Genomic DNA, 18,065 nt, shown 5'->3' with positions numbered 1-18,065 from the left:
CTCCTCTCTCTGCCCCCCCCCCCCCCCTCCCGCTTCTCTCTCTGTCTGTCTGTTCCCCTGTATTACTCTCTCTGTGTCTGTACAGGGGACATCACTCAGAAGGGCTATGAGAAGAAAAGAGGCAAGCTGTTGGCACCGTACATCCCACAGATACAAGGTAAGGCACACAGGCCTGCAGAAAATTTACTGTCCAGATCAGGTATTGTCTTTGCTCTGGCAGCCTGTTAGCATAGCAGTTAGCATGGTGCCAAGAGGGAAGAGGGAACGGAAAGAAAAAAGTATCCTATAATATTTAATTATGATGATTATAGGAGCTTTATAGCACATTTTACTTTCTTTAATAAAACAATCCTTATTACAACTTGCAGAAACAAGTTACAAAAAGAGTACAAAGTTAGAGAGAAATTAGTATAAAAGCAAAGCCAAAGCAAATTCGGGAGACGCATATTTTTGATTATGATATTTTTGAGTGTGTGTAGGGCCCAAATGAAAGTATGTTTGTGCTAACCTACCAAGGCAAGGAAGACATACTGTCATGGAATTGAAAACATTAGGTGTCTCTGCTGGAATGATAGCTAGTCTGTAGTGTGTTTGTCTGCTGCTCTCATAACGCTAATGCTAAGCTCTTGATAGTATGTGAATATGTGTTTTAGGCAAGTTGGCTTGTCTGACAGACTGCTAATTATTTAGAGGAATATTTTGTTTTGTTTTTATTGTCAGTTTGTGTGTATTTGTGCGTGCCATTCTGTGTTAGACTGTGGGTGTTTGAGAAAAGAGGTATTAACTTGGAGATGTCAAGTTTCCTATGTGTATGTTCCTACTTAATATCTGTAGATGGCTTTTGACTTTTATGGAGCTAAATGCATAAATCAATTCAGGGTATTTTTAACCCCAGTCATGCAGTCAGTCAGTCCTAGTCCCCTTGGGCAAACTATAAGGCCGAGGTGGTTTGTGGTGAATCCCAAAGAGGAGTCGCTGTCTGTATGCTTCAGGCTTCTCTGTCCTCTGTCAGTGGCAGTCTTTGGTTTGGCCTGCTATCAGAACACCAAGCCTCAATGGAAACCAGAGTCTGGTGAGGACCACTCGCTCAAGGCTTTCCACTGCAGTTAGCAGGCCTGTTATTTAGCTTGGGCTGATCATCTCATTCATTCTCCATCTTTCTCTTGCTCCCTGTCCCATCTTGTTATCATGGATTTATTTGTTTTCCCTCTATCATATCCTTTCAGTCTGGATCCTAACACCTAAAGAAGGGAAGTGATAGATATAGGGCAGAAATGGATAGGCTTTGGAGCAGTTGAGATTCTTCATATACAACACACGCCTCCAGCAGGATGAATGAATGTGTTGGGAACTAATGACACACCCATGCAGCACGGCAAATGTATTTACTTGTATTAGGCACATTTCAGATACAGCTGTTAACTTGCAAGTCATTAGCCAAGTCTCTAGCAAGTGAGACACAGCACATGTGTCGTTAGACTCCACACCGGTAAGTGTTATGGCATCATGGCATCAGACAGGTGCTAAAAATTCATCAGTGTTCGCTATGAACCAATAACAACGTCTGCTGTGACAGAGCACGCTTCTGATTGGCTCAGTGTGGTGTGTCTCTGAAGTGTGTTCTGCCCGGCAACCGGGTCTGGTGTCCTGGCTTGTTTTATAGAACTCAGAGCTGGGGAAACGCTGTTGTGTGACTGGACTGTCAGAGCAATTTAAGGGATCAGCATACAATATATTGATGTGTCAATCCATGCTCAGGGTATGCTGTGTATGTCAGACTCCATGTATTGACCTAATTGAACCTTGTATAATATTTGAAATGTTGAATGTTATTGAATAGATTGAATTGAGGCGTGCATGAATGTTGCTCAGCATTTCAGTGTGTGTGTGCTGCTGCTGTCTGAGAGTTGCTGACAGTGTGGAGCTCACTGATCCGTACTAAGCTGCCACTGAAAAGCCGGGCGGGCTGATGGCTGGCTGGCTGGCTGGCCAAGTGTCTGACTGGCCAGCCAGCAAAGGTATTGGATCTAGCTGGCTGAATGTGGCGTGGTAGAACTCTGTCCTCAAAAGGCTGTTTTCCAATGGGCATAATTGCAAAGGAAGCCACTCTGTGTGGGTTCATTTGGTCGCAGGTCAGTAAAGGTAGCAACATCACAGCATCCTCAAAGCTGTCCACAGTCTGGTCATAGACAGCTGCACCTTTAATTTTGGCACTTACTTTTGGATTTGAAGACTTTCTCTTATTATTTTCAGTCACATTTGACCTCCACAGAAGGATGTTATGTGTATTCATTTTAACTTTAACACCTTTATTATTAAACATTATAGAAACTCTTCTACAGTACTTATAGTTCTTATCATTTGTAATATATATAAAGTGTCAATCATTAGCCATTGATAGAATAGCTTTGACTCTGTAAACGTTTGGTTGAAGTGCATGAAAATGGTTAGACTGTTGTGATGTTAATGAGTCCCTCACACTCAGTCATTCTGCATTATCGTGTTGAATCTGTTAAATATTACTGCTGACACCCGGCGTTTCCAAAAGTAGTAGGCATCTAACAACAGAAAAACTGTATCAAGATGTCTGTAAAAGCATCTTATCGTACTCATGCAGGGAACGTAGGAAGTGAAGAGATAGAGTTTAGTTCTCAACTCACATTGTTGCCTTAGTACTTTACTGACACAAAAAATGTAATGTATTTAGGTATTTGTTGTGCTGCCGCTTTGTATATCTGTACAAAACATGAAGTGTTTAGGTATCAGAAATGTTGGAATAAATCTTTAAAGTACAGGCAGGAAACCAGCAGGAGGCTGTGTAAACATGGCAATAGTTTGTATTGTTTATCGAGACAGAACTACAGAAGCATCCTTTTAAACTTTATTCTCCTCTTCGTTCCACTCTCAGGAAAATATACCTTGTAAAGCTATCTGATGTATTGCTGATTTATAGTACAGATGCTGTTTGTTTGACAGTTTCCTGTTCCATCGTGTGTGAAGAAGTCCCTCAACTCTGCCTAAAAGAACTGCTAAGATCTTTCATAATTCAATAAGGAAATTCAAGAACATTTTGGAAGAGGCATTTCTTTAGTTAGTGTGTTCATATTGTTCATATTAATATCACATGTTCATGTGTCTTTAATGTGCAGGACATTATATACCAAAAGATAATGATTTTCTGTCAATAATTAATGGGTCAAGAAGTTCATCTGTTGATGTACAGTAAAATTAGATTCATCTCATTTAGTCACATTTTACATTCTGTGTGTGTCCTGGGATAAAGGCTCATCAGAATGTCTTTCTTGATTTTTTTATTTTTTTTTCTTCACATTCACATTCACATTTTACATACTTCAAATACATCAGTATGGGAGCATGAGAAAAAGAAAAGAAGCCCGTGGTAGAAGACTAATAATAGAGCTCAAGCTGTGACCCTCTTTCAGGTGACAATCTTGGGTTTCCCCTCTGATGCTAACCACTAGTTATTTAATAAATCTCAAATGAGAATTGCATAAGCTAAAGGATGAATCACTGCCTGCGTCACTGCCTGCACCAAAGGGTTGACAAGTTTGAGAGTATGATAATTTTAGAATGCTCTAGTTAGAAGAAGATGTTGTCTTTTTGACATTCACGGTGCTTAATCACCTCCTTTCTGTTACGTCTGTGCAATTTGCATTTGCTTCCTTTGGAAAGCTGCTGGAAGGCTGCGAGAGAGGCAGGATTAATTAAAGTGAATACTTTCTCAAATCCAAGCTACTGTATTAGAAGAAAGCAGCCTAAATGGGGATTACCATTAAGCTTGTGATGTCCAAGGCACATTCTGCAAAGAGTGTATGTGATCATATTTCTGCTATATTTCTGCTTTTGAGCATTAGAGGAAGATATGACTTTTGTTTCTGTCTTGTTATAAACTCTCCTCCCCCTGCTTTGGTCTTGTCTCTCTCTCTGCAGGTGTAGATCCTTCTCTGCAAATTGACAACAGGATCCAGGCCTCCTCCCAAGCCGTTCTCCCAGGTTCTAAACACAACAAGTCGCGGGCGGCCAACACACGGGATGAACGCTTCAGATCTGGTAATCATGCGTTCATGCTGCCTGAAAGTTTTAAATGCCTGGTGTTCTTCTTTCATGCTGTAGTTTAACTATGTTGATGTGTTCTCTTAGATTTGCACACAGAAGCCGTCCAAGCAGCTTTGGCAAAGTACAAAGAGAGGAAGATGCCAATGCCCTCCAAGAGACGATCTGTGCTAGTTCAGTCTTCTGTTGAGGCATGCACCCCGCCAGGTGAGACCTCTGTTCCTGTAAACCCACACTGTTCACCGAGGGCAGAGCTTATCCTTTTCACACACAGCCTAGGTTTACGATTGCACCGGGCAGTTTACATGTGTTCCCATGAGCACTGGAGTGTAGGACGCTGACACTCTGTTGTGTCCAGTGATCAAAGCTGATGTTGCCAAGCATTTGCTGCTGGACAGAATTGTGCAGTCTGATGAATGTATCCATTCTTTGTGACGATAAAGGATTCAGTTCTCACCGTTGTGTTCCCAGGCAGACCTTCCCACATGAGTTGCATAATGGATGCATAATCAGATTTTTAACATAGTCTCAAAATGTCGACCTTTCGCATGCTTTTATAACCGTTTGTATTGTGTGGGCCACTTTATTTGAATATTTGTAATTTTACTGCATTCTGAGGCTTCTTTTTGTTGAGTGCCTTTGTGTGTTATTAGTTTAGCCCAGATATTTCCCAAAGAAAGCAGTTCATCTTCCAATCAGTCAGTGAGTATATCTGTGTGAAATTTCATAACAGAAAACTTGCCCGTCTTTCAAACACTGCAGTGGCTTTATCATTGGTGAATAAGAGTTAATTGGTGGGAGGCCTTGGACCCTCATGTCTTGGGTAAAGAGAGAGGACACAGCGGTGGAGCGAGTAACCGGATTAAGAGCTCAGACATTGGGGTTTGAGCAGGAGGAGGAGGGGGGCTCTCCATGGTTGTTTTCAGTCACTCTGAGTGATCTACTGTAATCTACTGGGATATGGTGAATAGGTAGGACTGACAACCACAAAATCACATACTGTACATATAAGACAGTCTGGGCTGGGCTCTGCTACTTTTTGAGGCAGCTGCATGTGTTGGTGTACACACAGTGGTATGGTTGTGGCTGTAGTTTTTTCAACATTTCATTAGTGGAGTTTAGTAAAATCTTGAGGAACAGGTTCCAGTATTGTTGGTATCTGTATTTAACACACATGCACACTGATTAACTTTTCTTTTTTCCATCTCTTATCTTGCTAATCTGCAGTGGCTGGTTTACATCTGGTCATACTACGTGTCTGACCACACCATGTCTGATGAACCAGTAGTAATGTGAGCAAAATCATTTCATACCGCCAAACCTGTCATTCAATACAATGTGGCATGATTGGATGGTAGAAGCCTTATTCAAGCAACATATGGTAAATTTAGCCACTACTACACTGTACAGTTACAATACAGAAAACATTAGAACTCATTCATGGAAAACCTGCAAAAAAACACCTTTTCATTGAAGGTCTTAAATTAGTTTTAGTCAGTCGGTCAAGTCCACAACGTTGCTTCTGAAATGTCTCAACAACTATTGGATGGATTGCCATAAAATTTGGTTCAGATATTCATGGTCCCCAGAGGACAAAGCCTACTGTCTTTGGTGATCCCCTGAGGTCTCCTCTAGCGTCACCATGAGGTTCACATTTCTGGTTTTGGCTGAAATGTCTCAACAACTATTGGATGGATTGCCATGGAATTTGGTTCAGACATTCATAGTCCCCCTCAGTATGAATTGCAATCACTTTGGTGATCCCCTTTTGATCTAGCGTCATCATCAGATCAATATTTCTATTCGTCCAGCACTTTGGTTTAGAACTAACTACATGCAAAACTAATGACATTCCCATCAGCCTCAGCTGTACTTTGTGTTTAGTGCTTATTAGCAAATGTTAGCACACACAGGGTAAACATTATACCTGCTAAACATCAGCATGTTGACATTGTTATTGTGAGCATGTTAACATGCGGATTACCATTTAGCTCAAAGTACCACTGTGCCCAAGAACAGCCTCTTGGTCTTGTTTTCAGTACTAGTAGCCAACTTAATAAATAATAAGTAAAGGTGATTTAATGTTTCTATTACATAGATGAAGGGCGAATTGAACCTGGTGTTTCCAATATGTAGGATGCCATTTGTATATAGTCAGTACAGTAATTGTCACTTTCAGTTACCAACCATTCTGATGTTGCTTCAGCCAATAGGACTGAATCGATTTTCTATTGAAACAAAGTCAGTGAAAACCAGCTCAAGCTTTTAAATGCTGGGCAGAAGCTTGTACAGGTCTTTGTTTGCTTGAACACAATAGTTAACTGGTGCAGAAGATCTCTGCATATCTGATCCTGTCTCTGCTTAGGTTTTCTCTCTTTTATGGTCTTCCCTACCTCCAAGTATTCCATCACCGCCTGTCTTTCTCTGACTCACTCTTCACTATCTATTCTTGTTTTTGTCTGTTTATCTGTGACTAATACCTCTTTTTCTCTTTCAGTTTCTTTCCCGCTCTTTCCACCTCTCTATTTCTACTTTGCATTTGTTCTCTGACCCCCTGTTTCCCTCTCCCTCTGTGTAAGTGTGTCAAGGTTACTGAGATAGGGAGAGAGATTGGAGAGCAGCAGAGGAATAACAAACAGAATCATAAATGCAAGATAGCCCCCACGAGTCTGCTGGATGTAGAGACATTAAATTTGAGCTTGTTATAATCAAACCTCCTCCAGCCTTCCTCTGACAGCCTCTGCAAGGCCACGAGAAAGCTTGAAGAAGGTAACAGTGATTTGAATAGTCATCAATTGATGGACTTGGTACTACGTACTGTGAGTGATTAGGAGGCAGATTAATCACATGAAGGCTCATTAGTTTAGAGAACATCATTAGGCATGTGCTGATCACTCACACAGGCTTAATCTCTGTTTTCTAAATGTCTGTTTCCCGTCCTCTCAGTGGATTTGGGATAAGTTTTCCATTTTAATAAAGCTTTGTTTTGCACAAAGACTTTAGTGTAATATTTTGAGACCTGTGAATGAGTTTGGCACTGTTACGATTGCTGCAGAGCAAGCACAGCTGTTTACTTTTTCAATGATGAATAAGAGTGTGACCTCTCCTGGTAATTTTAAAAAGTTGTTGTTTATAACTTGAGTATTTCAATTTCTCAAGTGGCTGAAGCCTAAGCCCATTTAGCCCTTTCATTGCACTAAATTCTTTGCAGAATGCAAATCTCAGACTGGCCTTCTCTTGTGTAACTTCATGTCGTTGAAGGAACAAACATTTCTGGGAGCTTTGCAGATGAAGTGGAATGTGTTCGTTTTGAATGATCCTTAACTTGCTTTAAAGTTGTTCCCGTTCGGTCTACTTTTTGCCGAGACCATAAAGAGACACGAGTAAAATCATCAGTGACTGGGTCTGAGTCCACCTTTAACCTCTGAGCAACACCTTTAACCTTTAAAATACTAGTTTCAGTTAGGTAATATGTAAATGCACTGACACACTAAAAATAACTTTTTTGTCTTGAACATCCACGTTTTGAGGAGTGTAATTCAACATACAGTACATAAAGTTTTCTTTAAAAGTTCAGTTAACAGTATCAAGTGTAAACATACACTTTTGTATGGCTTGAACAATAAATATTTCTCTTCAAAAGGTGTCTTTGTCAGCTTTATTCCTTGGATTACTTTTAGTGTCTAAAAACACAACCTCCAGCCTCTTGTTTTCTCACAGCACTTAATTTTTTTTTCATACTCTCGTCTACAAAGATGAAACACTCTGGCCTGTCTATCACACTTTATCATTCAAATAGTAGTATGCATATTGTTGCGGTGGGCTGTATTTATGACTGTGTGTTAGCATCGTTACTTTTATAGGCAATCAAATATCACACGCATACTTTACCAGTGAGGCCATAAGACATTTAAAAACAAGCATCGCTCACCCTAACAACTTCCATCTCCATTGAAATCATCTGGCCATCCCACTAGCTCATATGTACTCTCCCCAGTATGTATAAGCAGAATAATGTATCATCAGCATATCATCTAAATCCTGCAGTCTTCCATTGCCAGTTTGACCATCTTGGTTATTTTCCTGGTGACATTGTAGACTGCCCCATGTCTTTGTCCACTGTTGTGACGCTGCCCTGTCTTGACCTATCAAACACAGACACCTCCTCAGCGTCGGAAGACGAGGGCTCGCTGCGCCGACAGGGACGTCTGGCCACCTCCACGCCCTACCAGGGCCACGGCCACCCAGCCGTTGAGCACTGGTTTAACCGTGTCATCCAGGGTTCCTCCACCTCATCCTCCGCGTCATCCACCTCATCCCACCCGGGAGGGAGATCCGTCACCACCACCAACACCACTGTCCACGCAGCCCTGAACGCCAACGCAGCAGCTACCGCACTGGCCGACCTTATGGCACACACCCAGCTAGGTCAGTGACACACATGCACACGCCATCATATTTCGGTTGCCCGATCTATTAGTTCTTGTCTCCTTTTTAAATGATGCAGCGCTTTCATCCAGTTAGTCTATAGGTGAATACATTTTGCCAAGCTCTTTTTACCTCCTAATGCTCTTCAGAGAAATTTTACAATGTGTGAAGTGTGGTTGTGAGCTGAAGTAGGAAGGTGTTGTAGAACGACGTAAAGTTTCCATGCCAAGCAAGGAAACAGTATTGGATGTTTAAAATGATTTCCTGCGTTTAGTATTTTCACCGTTCCGGTGGAAGAATCCTGATTTCAGTTTCCTTAGGGTAACCGTCCTCTAAGAAGCCTCCAGAAACCTGTACTTAGGTTTATGGTTTTGAATTCCTGCATCTAAATATACACATGAATCAGAGTCTGCAGACAGATTTCTTTACGTTCTCCATTGTCTTACATTTACTGATATCAGCAGACGTTTGATGCGTTCTATTATTCCCAGCCAATCTTAATTATTGTCATCTCAAAGGTGGCGTCTTAACCTATATTATGTTGTTCTGACTGATCTTCTGCTGTAGCTCAACTGCAGGCAGACAGCGGTGTCTTACACATCTGCTACAACCGAGGCCGTATCTCTCTTCACATACACAAAAGCACTTGATGAGGCAAAGACAAAGGGAACCAGCGTTTTAATTCAAGTCTCTTTAATTAGTTGTCTCCGTTTGCCATCTCGCCGTCATTCAGCCATGTGAAAAGGGCTCACCGCCACTTCCCCGTCAATGTGCTACTCGTTCCACGTTGTGAGTGTCACAAGCTTGTTAATGAGATTCAGTGGATTTATCTCCATCCGTCTCTCTGCAGTTGCAAAGTGAGATGGTGTCTTGCTCGTGTATGTATGTGTATGTGTGTTCATGTGTGTGTAGACATGTTGCCGGCAGAACGATATCCTATTAGGATGGAGCTGTCTGATTTCTGTCCAGCTTGTCTCCCCTCAAGGTTGCTGTCATAAAGTAGTGGCAGTGACTAGCGCTGAATGGTGCTGTAAATAAATCTCCCGTATTATCCCCGTTCTTTGGCAAGCCATCATACATAAGCAACATTTTAGGGTAAAATGAATGATAATAACAAACATGACCTTTGGTTTTGAAATCACACATTCGTGCTAAATGTAGTTGATGCAATGCACATATAAGGAGGGGAACCTCAGCTCTCAGGGTGCAGTTCTTCATATCCATGAATAACAGCATTTGTTGTGGTTGCAACAACACTGTGTTACCATAGCATTTTAACATTAATGGGTTTACATTTTAAACCCAGTCCACACTACACCATACCAAAGCACCCATACTACTTGGGCACTTAGGTACACCTGTATAATCTAATGCAATCCAATACAACAGTTTATCCATAAATTCAAGCTTTACAAACCTTACTTTGTAGTTTGCCTTATATTGAGAGGTGTTTGTAATATTTTGGCAACCGAACACCACCGTTAACTACGACTTCAATAATAAACCTATAGTTGAATAAACACCTCTCTGAAAGTGTCAACTATAAAACAAACAAAAATGTAAAACATTTTACCTTAATGAAGAATTTGTGGCAGATCTGTTGTATTGGATTGCTTTCAGTTGCCTGTCAATCATGCTGAACAGGCATCTTGTTCTCTGCAGATACATTACTGGCTGAGGGGAATGTATCCGCGGAATAGAAACATTCATTCATTATAAAGGCAGATGGTTAAAAACTCTCCACTCTCCACTTGCAGATGACAAAAAAGCTTTTTGCCTCTCAATCAAATCCATAAGCTGTCAGATAAGTTTGTTTGCAAGCTCATGAAGTAGATTTTTATTTAGTAACGATTGCGCAAAGTACGCCTGGCGTTTGACCTTTTAACCCCCGAAACCCCACTCATCACAGATAACCACTCAGCGCCCCCCGATGTGACGGGGCTGTCGGAGCGCTCCTTGATTCATGCGGAGCGGCCCCAGGTGGCCTCAGTGCGAGGCGTGTCTCGCGGCTGCAACCACCATACCAGCGTCATGGAGACTGCAGATGGTGAGTTTCCTGCTTACGTGCACGCGCACGCACACACACACACACACACACACACACACTCCCTTTCCTCTCTCCCCTGCTGTCTGTCCCTCTGTCTTCTCCCTAGTCATTGTGCCTGTCAGACTGGCACATGCTGCTGACTGACCCTCTTGTGTTGCCATGGTAACACTGCACCTCTCACCCCCACGAAACCACCTTGTTTCTACCTTATTGCTTAATATGTAATTGACACTAATGAAAGCACAATTAGCCAAATTATTAGAGGTGATTTTTGTGCTCAGTTCTTGCAACGTCATGTTGTTAGCGGATCATTGCATAAAATTAACAGCCTCCTAACATCATTCATCATTCAAACACCAAAGTCTAGTATGCACCAAATGTTGCCAGCAGTTTCCAGATGGGCCATCGCAGATATTGACAATTATATGCTGTGCAGTGTAGAGACGGGTAACCAATAAAATCAAACCAAGAGGATGTGTCATTACAATGCATAACAATAATTTTAGTTGGTAATTGTTTCCTGGTATAACATCAACTTGTTTCAGTGTTTTTTTTAATCACATGACATTACCAGGGGGAAGAAAACAAATGCGTTAAGAAATATGTTTTTACAGTATATGTACTAAGTTATTTGTCTTGTCTAGGATTCATCGACAAAATTGATTAATAAAATGCTTTGACACAAATTCTTTGCATCGATGCTTCGTTTAATCCGTTTAACTATACAGCAGTGTTTCCAGGGACATTTATTTCTGTCGCACATCGCGCTTACGCTGTGAACACGACCTGATTATAATGGCACTGTTTGCAATAGCAAGGGACAAAGAAGAAAGTGTCCAAAGTATGGGATTATTTCAAGCTAAAGAAAACAACAACTCTATAATGTTACCGTCAGTCCACCGTAAAACGAAACTTGTGTCACCTCAGCAACAGCACGACGGCACCTTATCAGAAAGCAGCCGGTGTTCTGCCAGCGGACCACAGACAAGGTAACAGCAACACCTGCGTGTGCTAATCCATCCTTCGTTATGATAACAAACAGCTGTTTTCGTGTGTAGGATCGCTCATTTCCCATTTGTTTTCTTGACAAAACGTGGTTTGGAGACCAGCGTCGGGTGACACAGCCGTCAGCTCGTGTGTGTGTGTGTGTGTGTGTGTGTGTGTGTGTCCCTGTCACCGATCAGTCACGTAGTGTGAACGCAACAACGACTTCCAGACTGCCATCATATGAAGGCAAGTTGTGTGAACGGCCATCGGCCAACGCTGAATGTCGTGTAGTCTGCACGAGCCTTTAGTATAACTTGCATAACACTCGGGTGATGTTTGTGTTTGTAAAGCAGCTGTCTGGTTGTTGGTGTGATGTTTGCTGTATGTATATCTATCACCTATAAACGTGCGCAGCTGATCCCGTTAGGGAGGGGCGCCGAGGCCGTCAAGCAAAGTACTTCTTAAACGACGCATCATGAATCTTTGAAATAATCTATGTAAGCTTCGAATACTAAAATCATCGTTAGCTGCAGCCCTACTTCAAAGAGTTGCTATAGATGACAATCTGGTCAACCGGTCTGTAAAAACAGCGCCAGTGTGCTCCTGTCACCCTTCCGACTCCATTCATTCAACATGAGAGCTGAAATGCTGCTTTGAATTAATGTCCAATTTGTGTTAATCAGCTAGCAGCTAGAAAACTGTAACACAGCTTGAGCAGTGCTTTTACCTTCCTGCAACCCATCGTCCATCATTACGAATGTGTGTGTTGTCTGTGTTTTCACTGCTAATGAATGCTAAACCGGCCCACCTCGCTGACAAAAATATGGGGAAGGGATTTGTTAAATCTATGGATTTTTAAAAGATGTGAACAGTGTTGTTTTTATCCCTTCTTTTTGGCTGTTTGGTGTTCAAGATGCTTCACACCCACGCTTCCTATGCAAGTTTTCTCACATTGGTCATAAAAAAACCAGCAGAAAATCCAATCTTTGTTGTTATGATACAACAGTCTGTGTCTGAGCGCTTACTCTCACCTACGTTTGGCTGCTGGTAGATTTCTCTATCACACATTCACACACAAAGTTAGCAGGACTGTTTCATTGACATCCTGATGTGTCTCTCCTCCAGGCTGTGAATGGAGAAGTGAAGGATCCCTCAGTTTAATGGCTGGTAACTGTTCCTCCAACTCCTTGGCAATCTGCTGTATGTGCACTCTGCTGCGTGTGCATTTGTGTTTGTGTGTGTCTGTGTTTCTACCTTCGCCTCCACTGTCAGGTCTAGCACTTGTGTGTGTTTTCCAAAAATATATATAAAACTACAGTGAATTCACTCTGTAGATTAGATGTGTGTGTGTGTGTGTTTGTATAACTGAGTATGTTGCACTGGCTTTCTCTTTTATAGCATCTTCAAGCAATGCCTTACCTAAACACTCTTCAAATAGATCATGTTGAAGCAGATTGTGTGAAAAGGCCTTCTTCATGACAGGTGTAACTGATCATTCAGGATTATGAATAATTAGCATGGTGACATTTTGGTTTCTGTGCTCACACTGAGACACAGAGACTTGTCAGTTTCTCACTATATTCTGTGACACGGGCTTGTTAGCCTGTAGCCACACAGCGGGTTGTTTGATGGCGCTGTTGGCATTTTGATAACGACACATAACTGGCTGAAGAAAACATGCCGCACAGGAACTCTTGTTCAGTCTGTACTCGGATACTGACGCTGTATGTGTTGGTTTTGTGATGCTGTGGTGCATTTTTGTCAGCAAATCCCAAAGACCAAAACTAACAATGAATTAATCCTTCTAACAAGTATTGTCTATGTATCCAAAGCCTGATATAGCATCTTCTACTGTGCCATAAAGTTCTTCATAAAGTTTCTTTAGAGTCACTCCTGTCTTGATGCTTTAAATACTTTTTAGAGCACCAAACGTGTATTAATCCCCCTCTTAAAATAGTTCCTAACACATTGTGCTCTGATAAAATCTTCAATCCCCTGCTGCTTTAGGAAACTATTTAGCTCAAAATACAACTATATGTTGTGAACTGTTTTTTCATAGAATTACGTATTCAGTAGAAACAAATAAGCTTGCGCTTGAGAGCCACAGACAGGGTATGGAAGTCAAAAATATTAACAGATGGAGTAACACAATGTTGATTTTGGTCTTTACATTTTGTTAAGTATAGAATAAGGCCAGTCTTGTTCTTTTTCTCCTTATTTGTTTTGGTCGCATTTTCCCCCAAATTAAACTATAGCTAGTGTTTGCTATAGTAATTTAATGCTGTAGATGGATAAATTATGAAATCATGAAAACGTTAATTGTGGTTATCATCGCAGGCGGGTCCTAGTTTGCTGTTATTAATGATCAAGGGGGCTTGAGTGGGTGGGGTTCAGGGCCCTCAGATGTTGTCGTGTGTGTCTGGGGCTTTCTAATTGGCCCATCAGGTGCAGCCCTGACCCCCACATGTCTACTCCCAGTACATCTGTCCCTACACGAGGAGACAGAATCTGTGTGAGGAGGCTTATTATAGTAAGATAGACCAGGCAAGCTGCGTGCAGCTGTGGCCTTCATCTCCTGTGGCTGTCTGGAATGTCTGACACAGACCACCCCTCCCAAACCAAGTATGAATTCATATGGAGGAAATGATGGCCGATGATGACTATAGTCTGCACTGCACATACCCATGTGCAGAATGTGAGGGGAATCTAACTGGACACCTGGCCTCTTCTCTCATTCTTAGTCTGTTGTTTCTCTCCTGTCCTGCTCCTTCATCCGTGTTGTCTTGACAAAGGTCCATGTCTCTGTGATTATGTTTTTAGAGTATTTATTCAATTTATACATTTCAGAAGACTTACATATATTTGGACTTGACTGGGGTACATTTAATTTCAGCCTCCCACACTTTTGCAGAGCATATGTGAAACAGACACCTTTTGAGACACCTCATGAATCACTTACTGCAGGAAGGACATCTTTGTTGCTAGGCAGCAGGCAAGGAGGCTCCTCACTTTCTGATTTATGTAGCCTGTAAGGATTTGTCAGTGATTCTAGAGAATATCTCGACTGAAAGACTCTAACCTTTGACCTCCAGGTGACTGTAGAGGACCTCGATGTCCACTATTTTGTCGTCTTGCTACAGTGTGAGTGACGGCTGGTTGTCCTATGTGTCTCATGAGAGCACCACACTGACCTTCTCTGTTTTTTTTTTTTCTTATCTGTCCTTCCCTGCTCATCCATCCCCTTCTCCTTACTTCATCAATCTCTCAATCTATCTGTCACCATATCTTTCTTCCGCCTGCTCCATGACATCTATTGCCTTCCTTTCCATGTCTCAATTTCTCTCCATATCCTTGTCTTGCCATGTTTATTTCCCCCTACCCTTTTCTTTTCATCCCCTTCAATCTCATTGTGAAGGTGTTCCAGTCAACAGTCGTGTCTCCTCCAAAATCCAGCAGCTTCTCAACACTCTGAAGAGACCAAAGCGACCGCCGTTGAGAGAGTTCTTTGTCGATGACTTTGAGGAGCTTCTGGATGGTAAGTTGGCCTGAAAGTATTTACATTGCTTCTATTAAATCAATACACCTTGGGGGAAAAACAGCATGCCTCTGTCTGTGGTGTGATCAGAGAGGAGTTTTTCAGCATCAGGATTGGTTATTTGTTATTATTGTTGCAGCCGAAATAAAAATGTCACATTGACTTCACCACGCCTCACAAATAAACAGTCATGGTACACTTTTAGATCGGTGGTTGTTTTTTTTTGTCTGTTGGTGGAGCTGAGACCACCAGGTGTGCTAAGGGAGTGAGTGGTTAGGGAATATTGGGTACAGAAACACACACAGTGGACCAGCCCTGTCTAACCATTTCCTTCATTCCAACCAGCCCATCATGGGTTTTGGGTGGTACTCTGCCAGGCTGAACAAACACAATGAAAATGAATAAGCAGCAGGAATAGTAATACATCAGCAGGTAATTTTAAAGCCTCCCTGACTTTTGCACAGAAACTGTGGCATGGCAAGTCTCTGTGGTTTGCTTAGTGTGAGCTGAAAAACCACGCAGAGCTGAAATGGCAGCAGGCTGAACACTATCGGTTCCTGATAGAGGTGTTTTATCTGATCTTGCCAGCTCAGTTAAACTGTTGTGAGGGGAGAATAGGGATGGAGAGACAGAAGTCAAATCAAAGAGCGAGTATTGTGTTTTAGGGAAGGGAAGTTGAAGGATAAGGAGAGAAACCTGAGCCTGTCAATAAGCCCTAGTTCCAAGTGTCTCAGGAATTGGTATCTGAGACAACTAAAACTGAAGGACAGAACATAGCTCACCTTTAAGCCTCCAGCTTTTTCTCATCCATCAGTCCCATCTCATTGTCTTTCAATCCCAACTCTTTTGATTACCCTGCCTTCCTTTAAGAGAGTTGTATACTTCACAAATGTACCATTTCCTTTTAGTTCACTCAACCAAAAATAGACATAGAGAGCGTCTTTCCCAAATAGCTTGGATAGCACAAGTACACCTAGGGCTAGTTCTACTTTGTTGCTCAAAATACCCATAAACCACCCTCACACTGACACCCCATTCTCATCCACATCTATATAGTCCAGCAGCCAGATCCCAACCAGCCGAAGCCAGAAGGGCAGCAGATGAGTCCCCTGGAAGGAGAGCTTCTCGGGGTGGCCAACAAGTGGCCTCCCTCCTTGCCAGCCGCCTTACAACGGTGGGGCACAACTCATCCCAAGAGTCCCTGTCTAACTGGACTCGACAATGCTGGCAAACCCGTCTATACACTCACCTACGGTAGGCAACAACCTGTTTGTGATTGACCCAGAATTTACAATATCACCATTATTTGTGGGTTCCTTTGTAAAAACAACAAAGTGTATGTCTGTCTCTGTATACCTTATTTTGTAATGTGCTGTTATTCTCAGCCATTTTGTGTGTTTGTATGTTAATTTGTGGATCTGGGGTTGTTAAATGAAATATTCAACGCTGTATGTTCACCTCTGTAGGTAAACTATGGACCCGCAGTCAGAAACTGGCCTACACTCTTCTTAACAAGTTGAGCACCAGAAATGAGCCCTTGCTCATGCCGGGAGACAGAGTAAGTCATGAGATAAAACCGTGTTCAGTGGTGTATGTTACATTCTATGTTGCATTTTAGGCACAATATTCTGAGTGTTCCCTTACAGAAGGCTGCATTTCAGTGCAGCTTCCTCCAATATGTTCTCATGTTTTCATTCTGCCTTTACAAATTCAATATAACTGGTGAGGGGAAGCAAATGTTTGCTGGCACACTATGCCCCTTGCCTTCTATACTTTATAACGTATCACACCATGACAAATCATGTCTCTCATACACCTGTAGGTTGCACTTGTTTTCCCCAACAACGACCCAGTGATGTTCATGGTGGCCTTCTATGGCTGCCTCCTGGCAGAGCTGGTACCTGTGCCTATCGAAGTGCCGCTGACCAGAAAGGTAAAGGCGAATACAAAACACAATCTCCTCGGAATATATGGGCATTTTAAATAATGTGTTGCTCTAGGTAACCAGTGAAGAGCAGTAGTGACCCCTACTGGACATTTAACCTCTAAATGATTGAAGAGGAGACGAGATGTGCACAGTTGTTGTTTTAATGTAGATTGAGCTGCATTATATTTTAAATTTTATAATCGAGTGTTTTGCAGCTCATACATCAGCTCAAACTGAACCTAAGGCATCCATATTAGTTACACAGGCTGAATATAAATGCTTGTTCTTTTATAAGCATGCTGTTGGCAGACGCTGTGCTGTAATTAATGAGATTTGAGTGAGGTGAAATGATTTGTAATTCCAGTCAAAATATTAGATCACAGGCCAACTGTTCTCAGGATTTAGAAACTCATTTGCTCACTCTGCCAACATTTTACCTCCCTCTATCTTTCTATCCCTCTATCTTTTTCTATCCCCTTTTCCTTCCTTTTTACCCTGTCTTTTTCCTCCCACCCAGTATCTCCCACATTGGTTTCACTTTTCTGCGCAGTATGGTTTGCTCAGTACGAGTCTAGCCATAAACTAATTTGCACAGCCAATCAAATATAAGTGAGTGTGTGTCAGATCTTGGGCTCTGTTCCTGCTATGATTGGGCTTTGATGCTCAGCGGTAGAGTTTTTAATAGTGATGGGCCGTCACTCTGCGTTTTTTACCTGGTGCTGCTTTGATGTACGATGCTCTGAGGTTTCTTCTTCGTCCTTCTTTCTCTCCCTGTTACAATTCCCACATTCCCTCCGAGCAGCTTTTCTCAAAACCTTTATGTTCTGAATTTTATTGTTCTTTATAGTTGCTTGTTGTGCGACAAATAGTGTTTACCAAAGTTTGTCAGTATGAACTTCAGTTTTTTTTTATCCTCTTTGGTCCCCCAGGATGCAGGAAGTCAACAGATTGGCTTTCTGTTGGGCAGCTGTGGCGTCACATTGGCACTGACCACTGACGCTTGTCAGAAAGGCTTGCCCAAAGCACAAACAGGGGAGGTAGCCACTTTCAAAGGTACAGCCTGTTTT

The 18,065-nt window shown here is 42.0% G+C and overlaps 1 protein-coding gene across 9 annotated transcripts in view; it reads left to right on the top strand.

The window, feature by feature from the left end:
• dip2a (disco-interacting protein 2 homolog A) overlaps positions 1–18,065 on the top strand; it is an 83,418-nt gene that overhangs the window by 49,063 nt on the left and 16,290 nt on the right. For 5 of the 9 annotated variants that reach the window (XM_046053658.1, XM_046053657.1, XM_046053663.1 and 2 more), the window contains 11 exons: positions 86–157; positions 3,952–4,071; positions 4,162–4,281; positions 8,233–8,502; positions 10,412–10,549; positions 12,662–12,703; positions 14,952–15,071; positions 16,128–16,325; positions 16,538–16,629; positions 16,894–17,004; positions 17,928–18,051. In XM_046053658.1, the coding sequence (XP_045909614.1) occupies positions 86–157; positions 3,952–4,071; positions 4,162–4,281; positions 8,233–8,502; positions 10,412–10,549; positions 12,662–12,703; positions 14,952–15,071; positions 16,128–16,325; positions 16,538–16,629; positions 16,894–17,004; positions 17,928–18,051 (1,407 nt within the window). The remainder of the gene's footprint in view (positions 1–85; positions 158–3,951; positions 4,072–4,161; positions 4,282–8,232; positions 8,503–10,411; positions 10,550–12,661; positions 12,704–14,951; positions 15,072–16,127; positions 16,326–16,537; positions 16,630–16,893; positions 17,005–17,927; positions 18,052–18,065) is intronic. The other 4 variants (XM_046053664.1, XM_046053660.1, XM_046053659.1 and 1 more) reach the window with 2 other exon arrangements.

This window comes from Micropterus dolomieu, linkage group LG07 (assembly GCF_021292245.1).
Source record: "Micropterus dolomieu isolate WLL.071019.BEF.003 ecotype Adirondacks linkage group LG07, ASM2129224v1, whole genome shotgun sequence".
NCBI lineage: Eukaryota > Metazoa > Chordata > Actinopteri > Centrarchiformes > Centrarchidae > Micropterus > Micropterus dolomieu.
The sequence above is the reverse complement of the archived record's forward strand: the minus strand, read 5'-3'. Positions and strand labels throughout refer to the sequence as shown.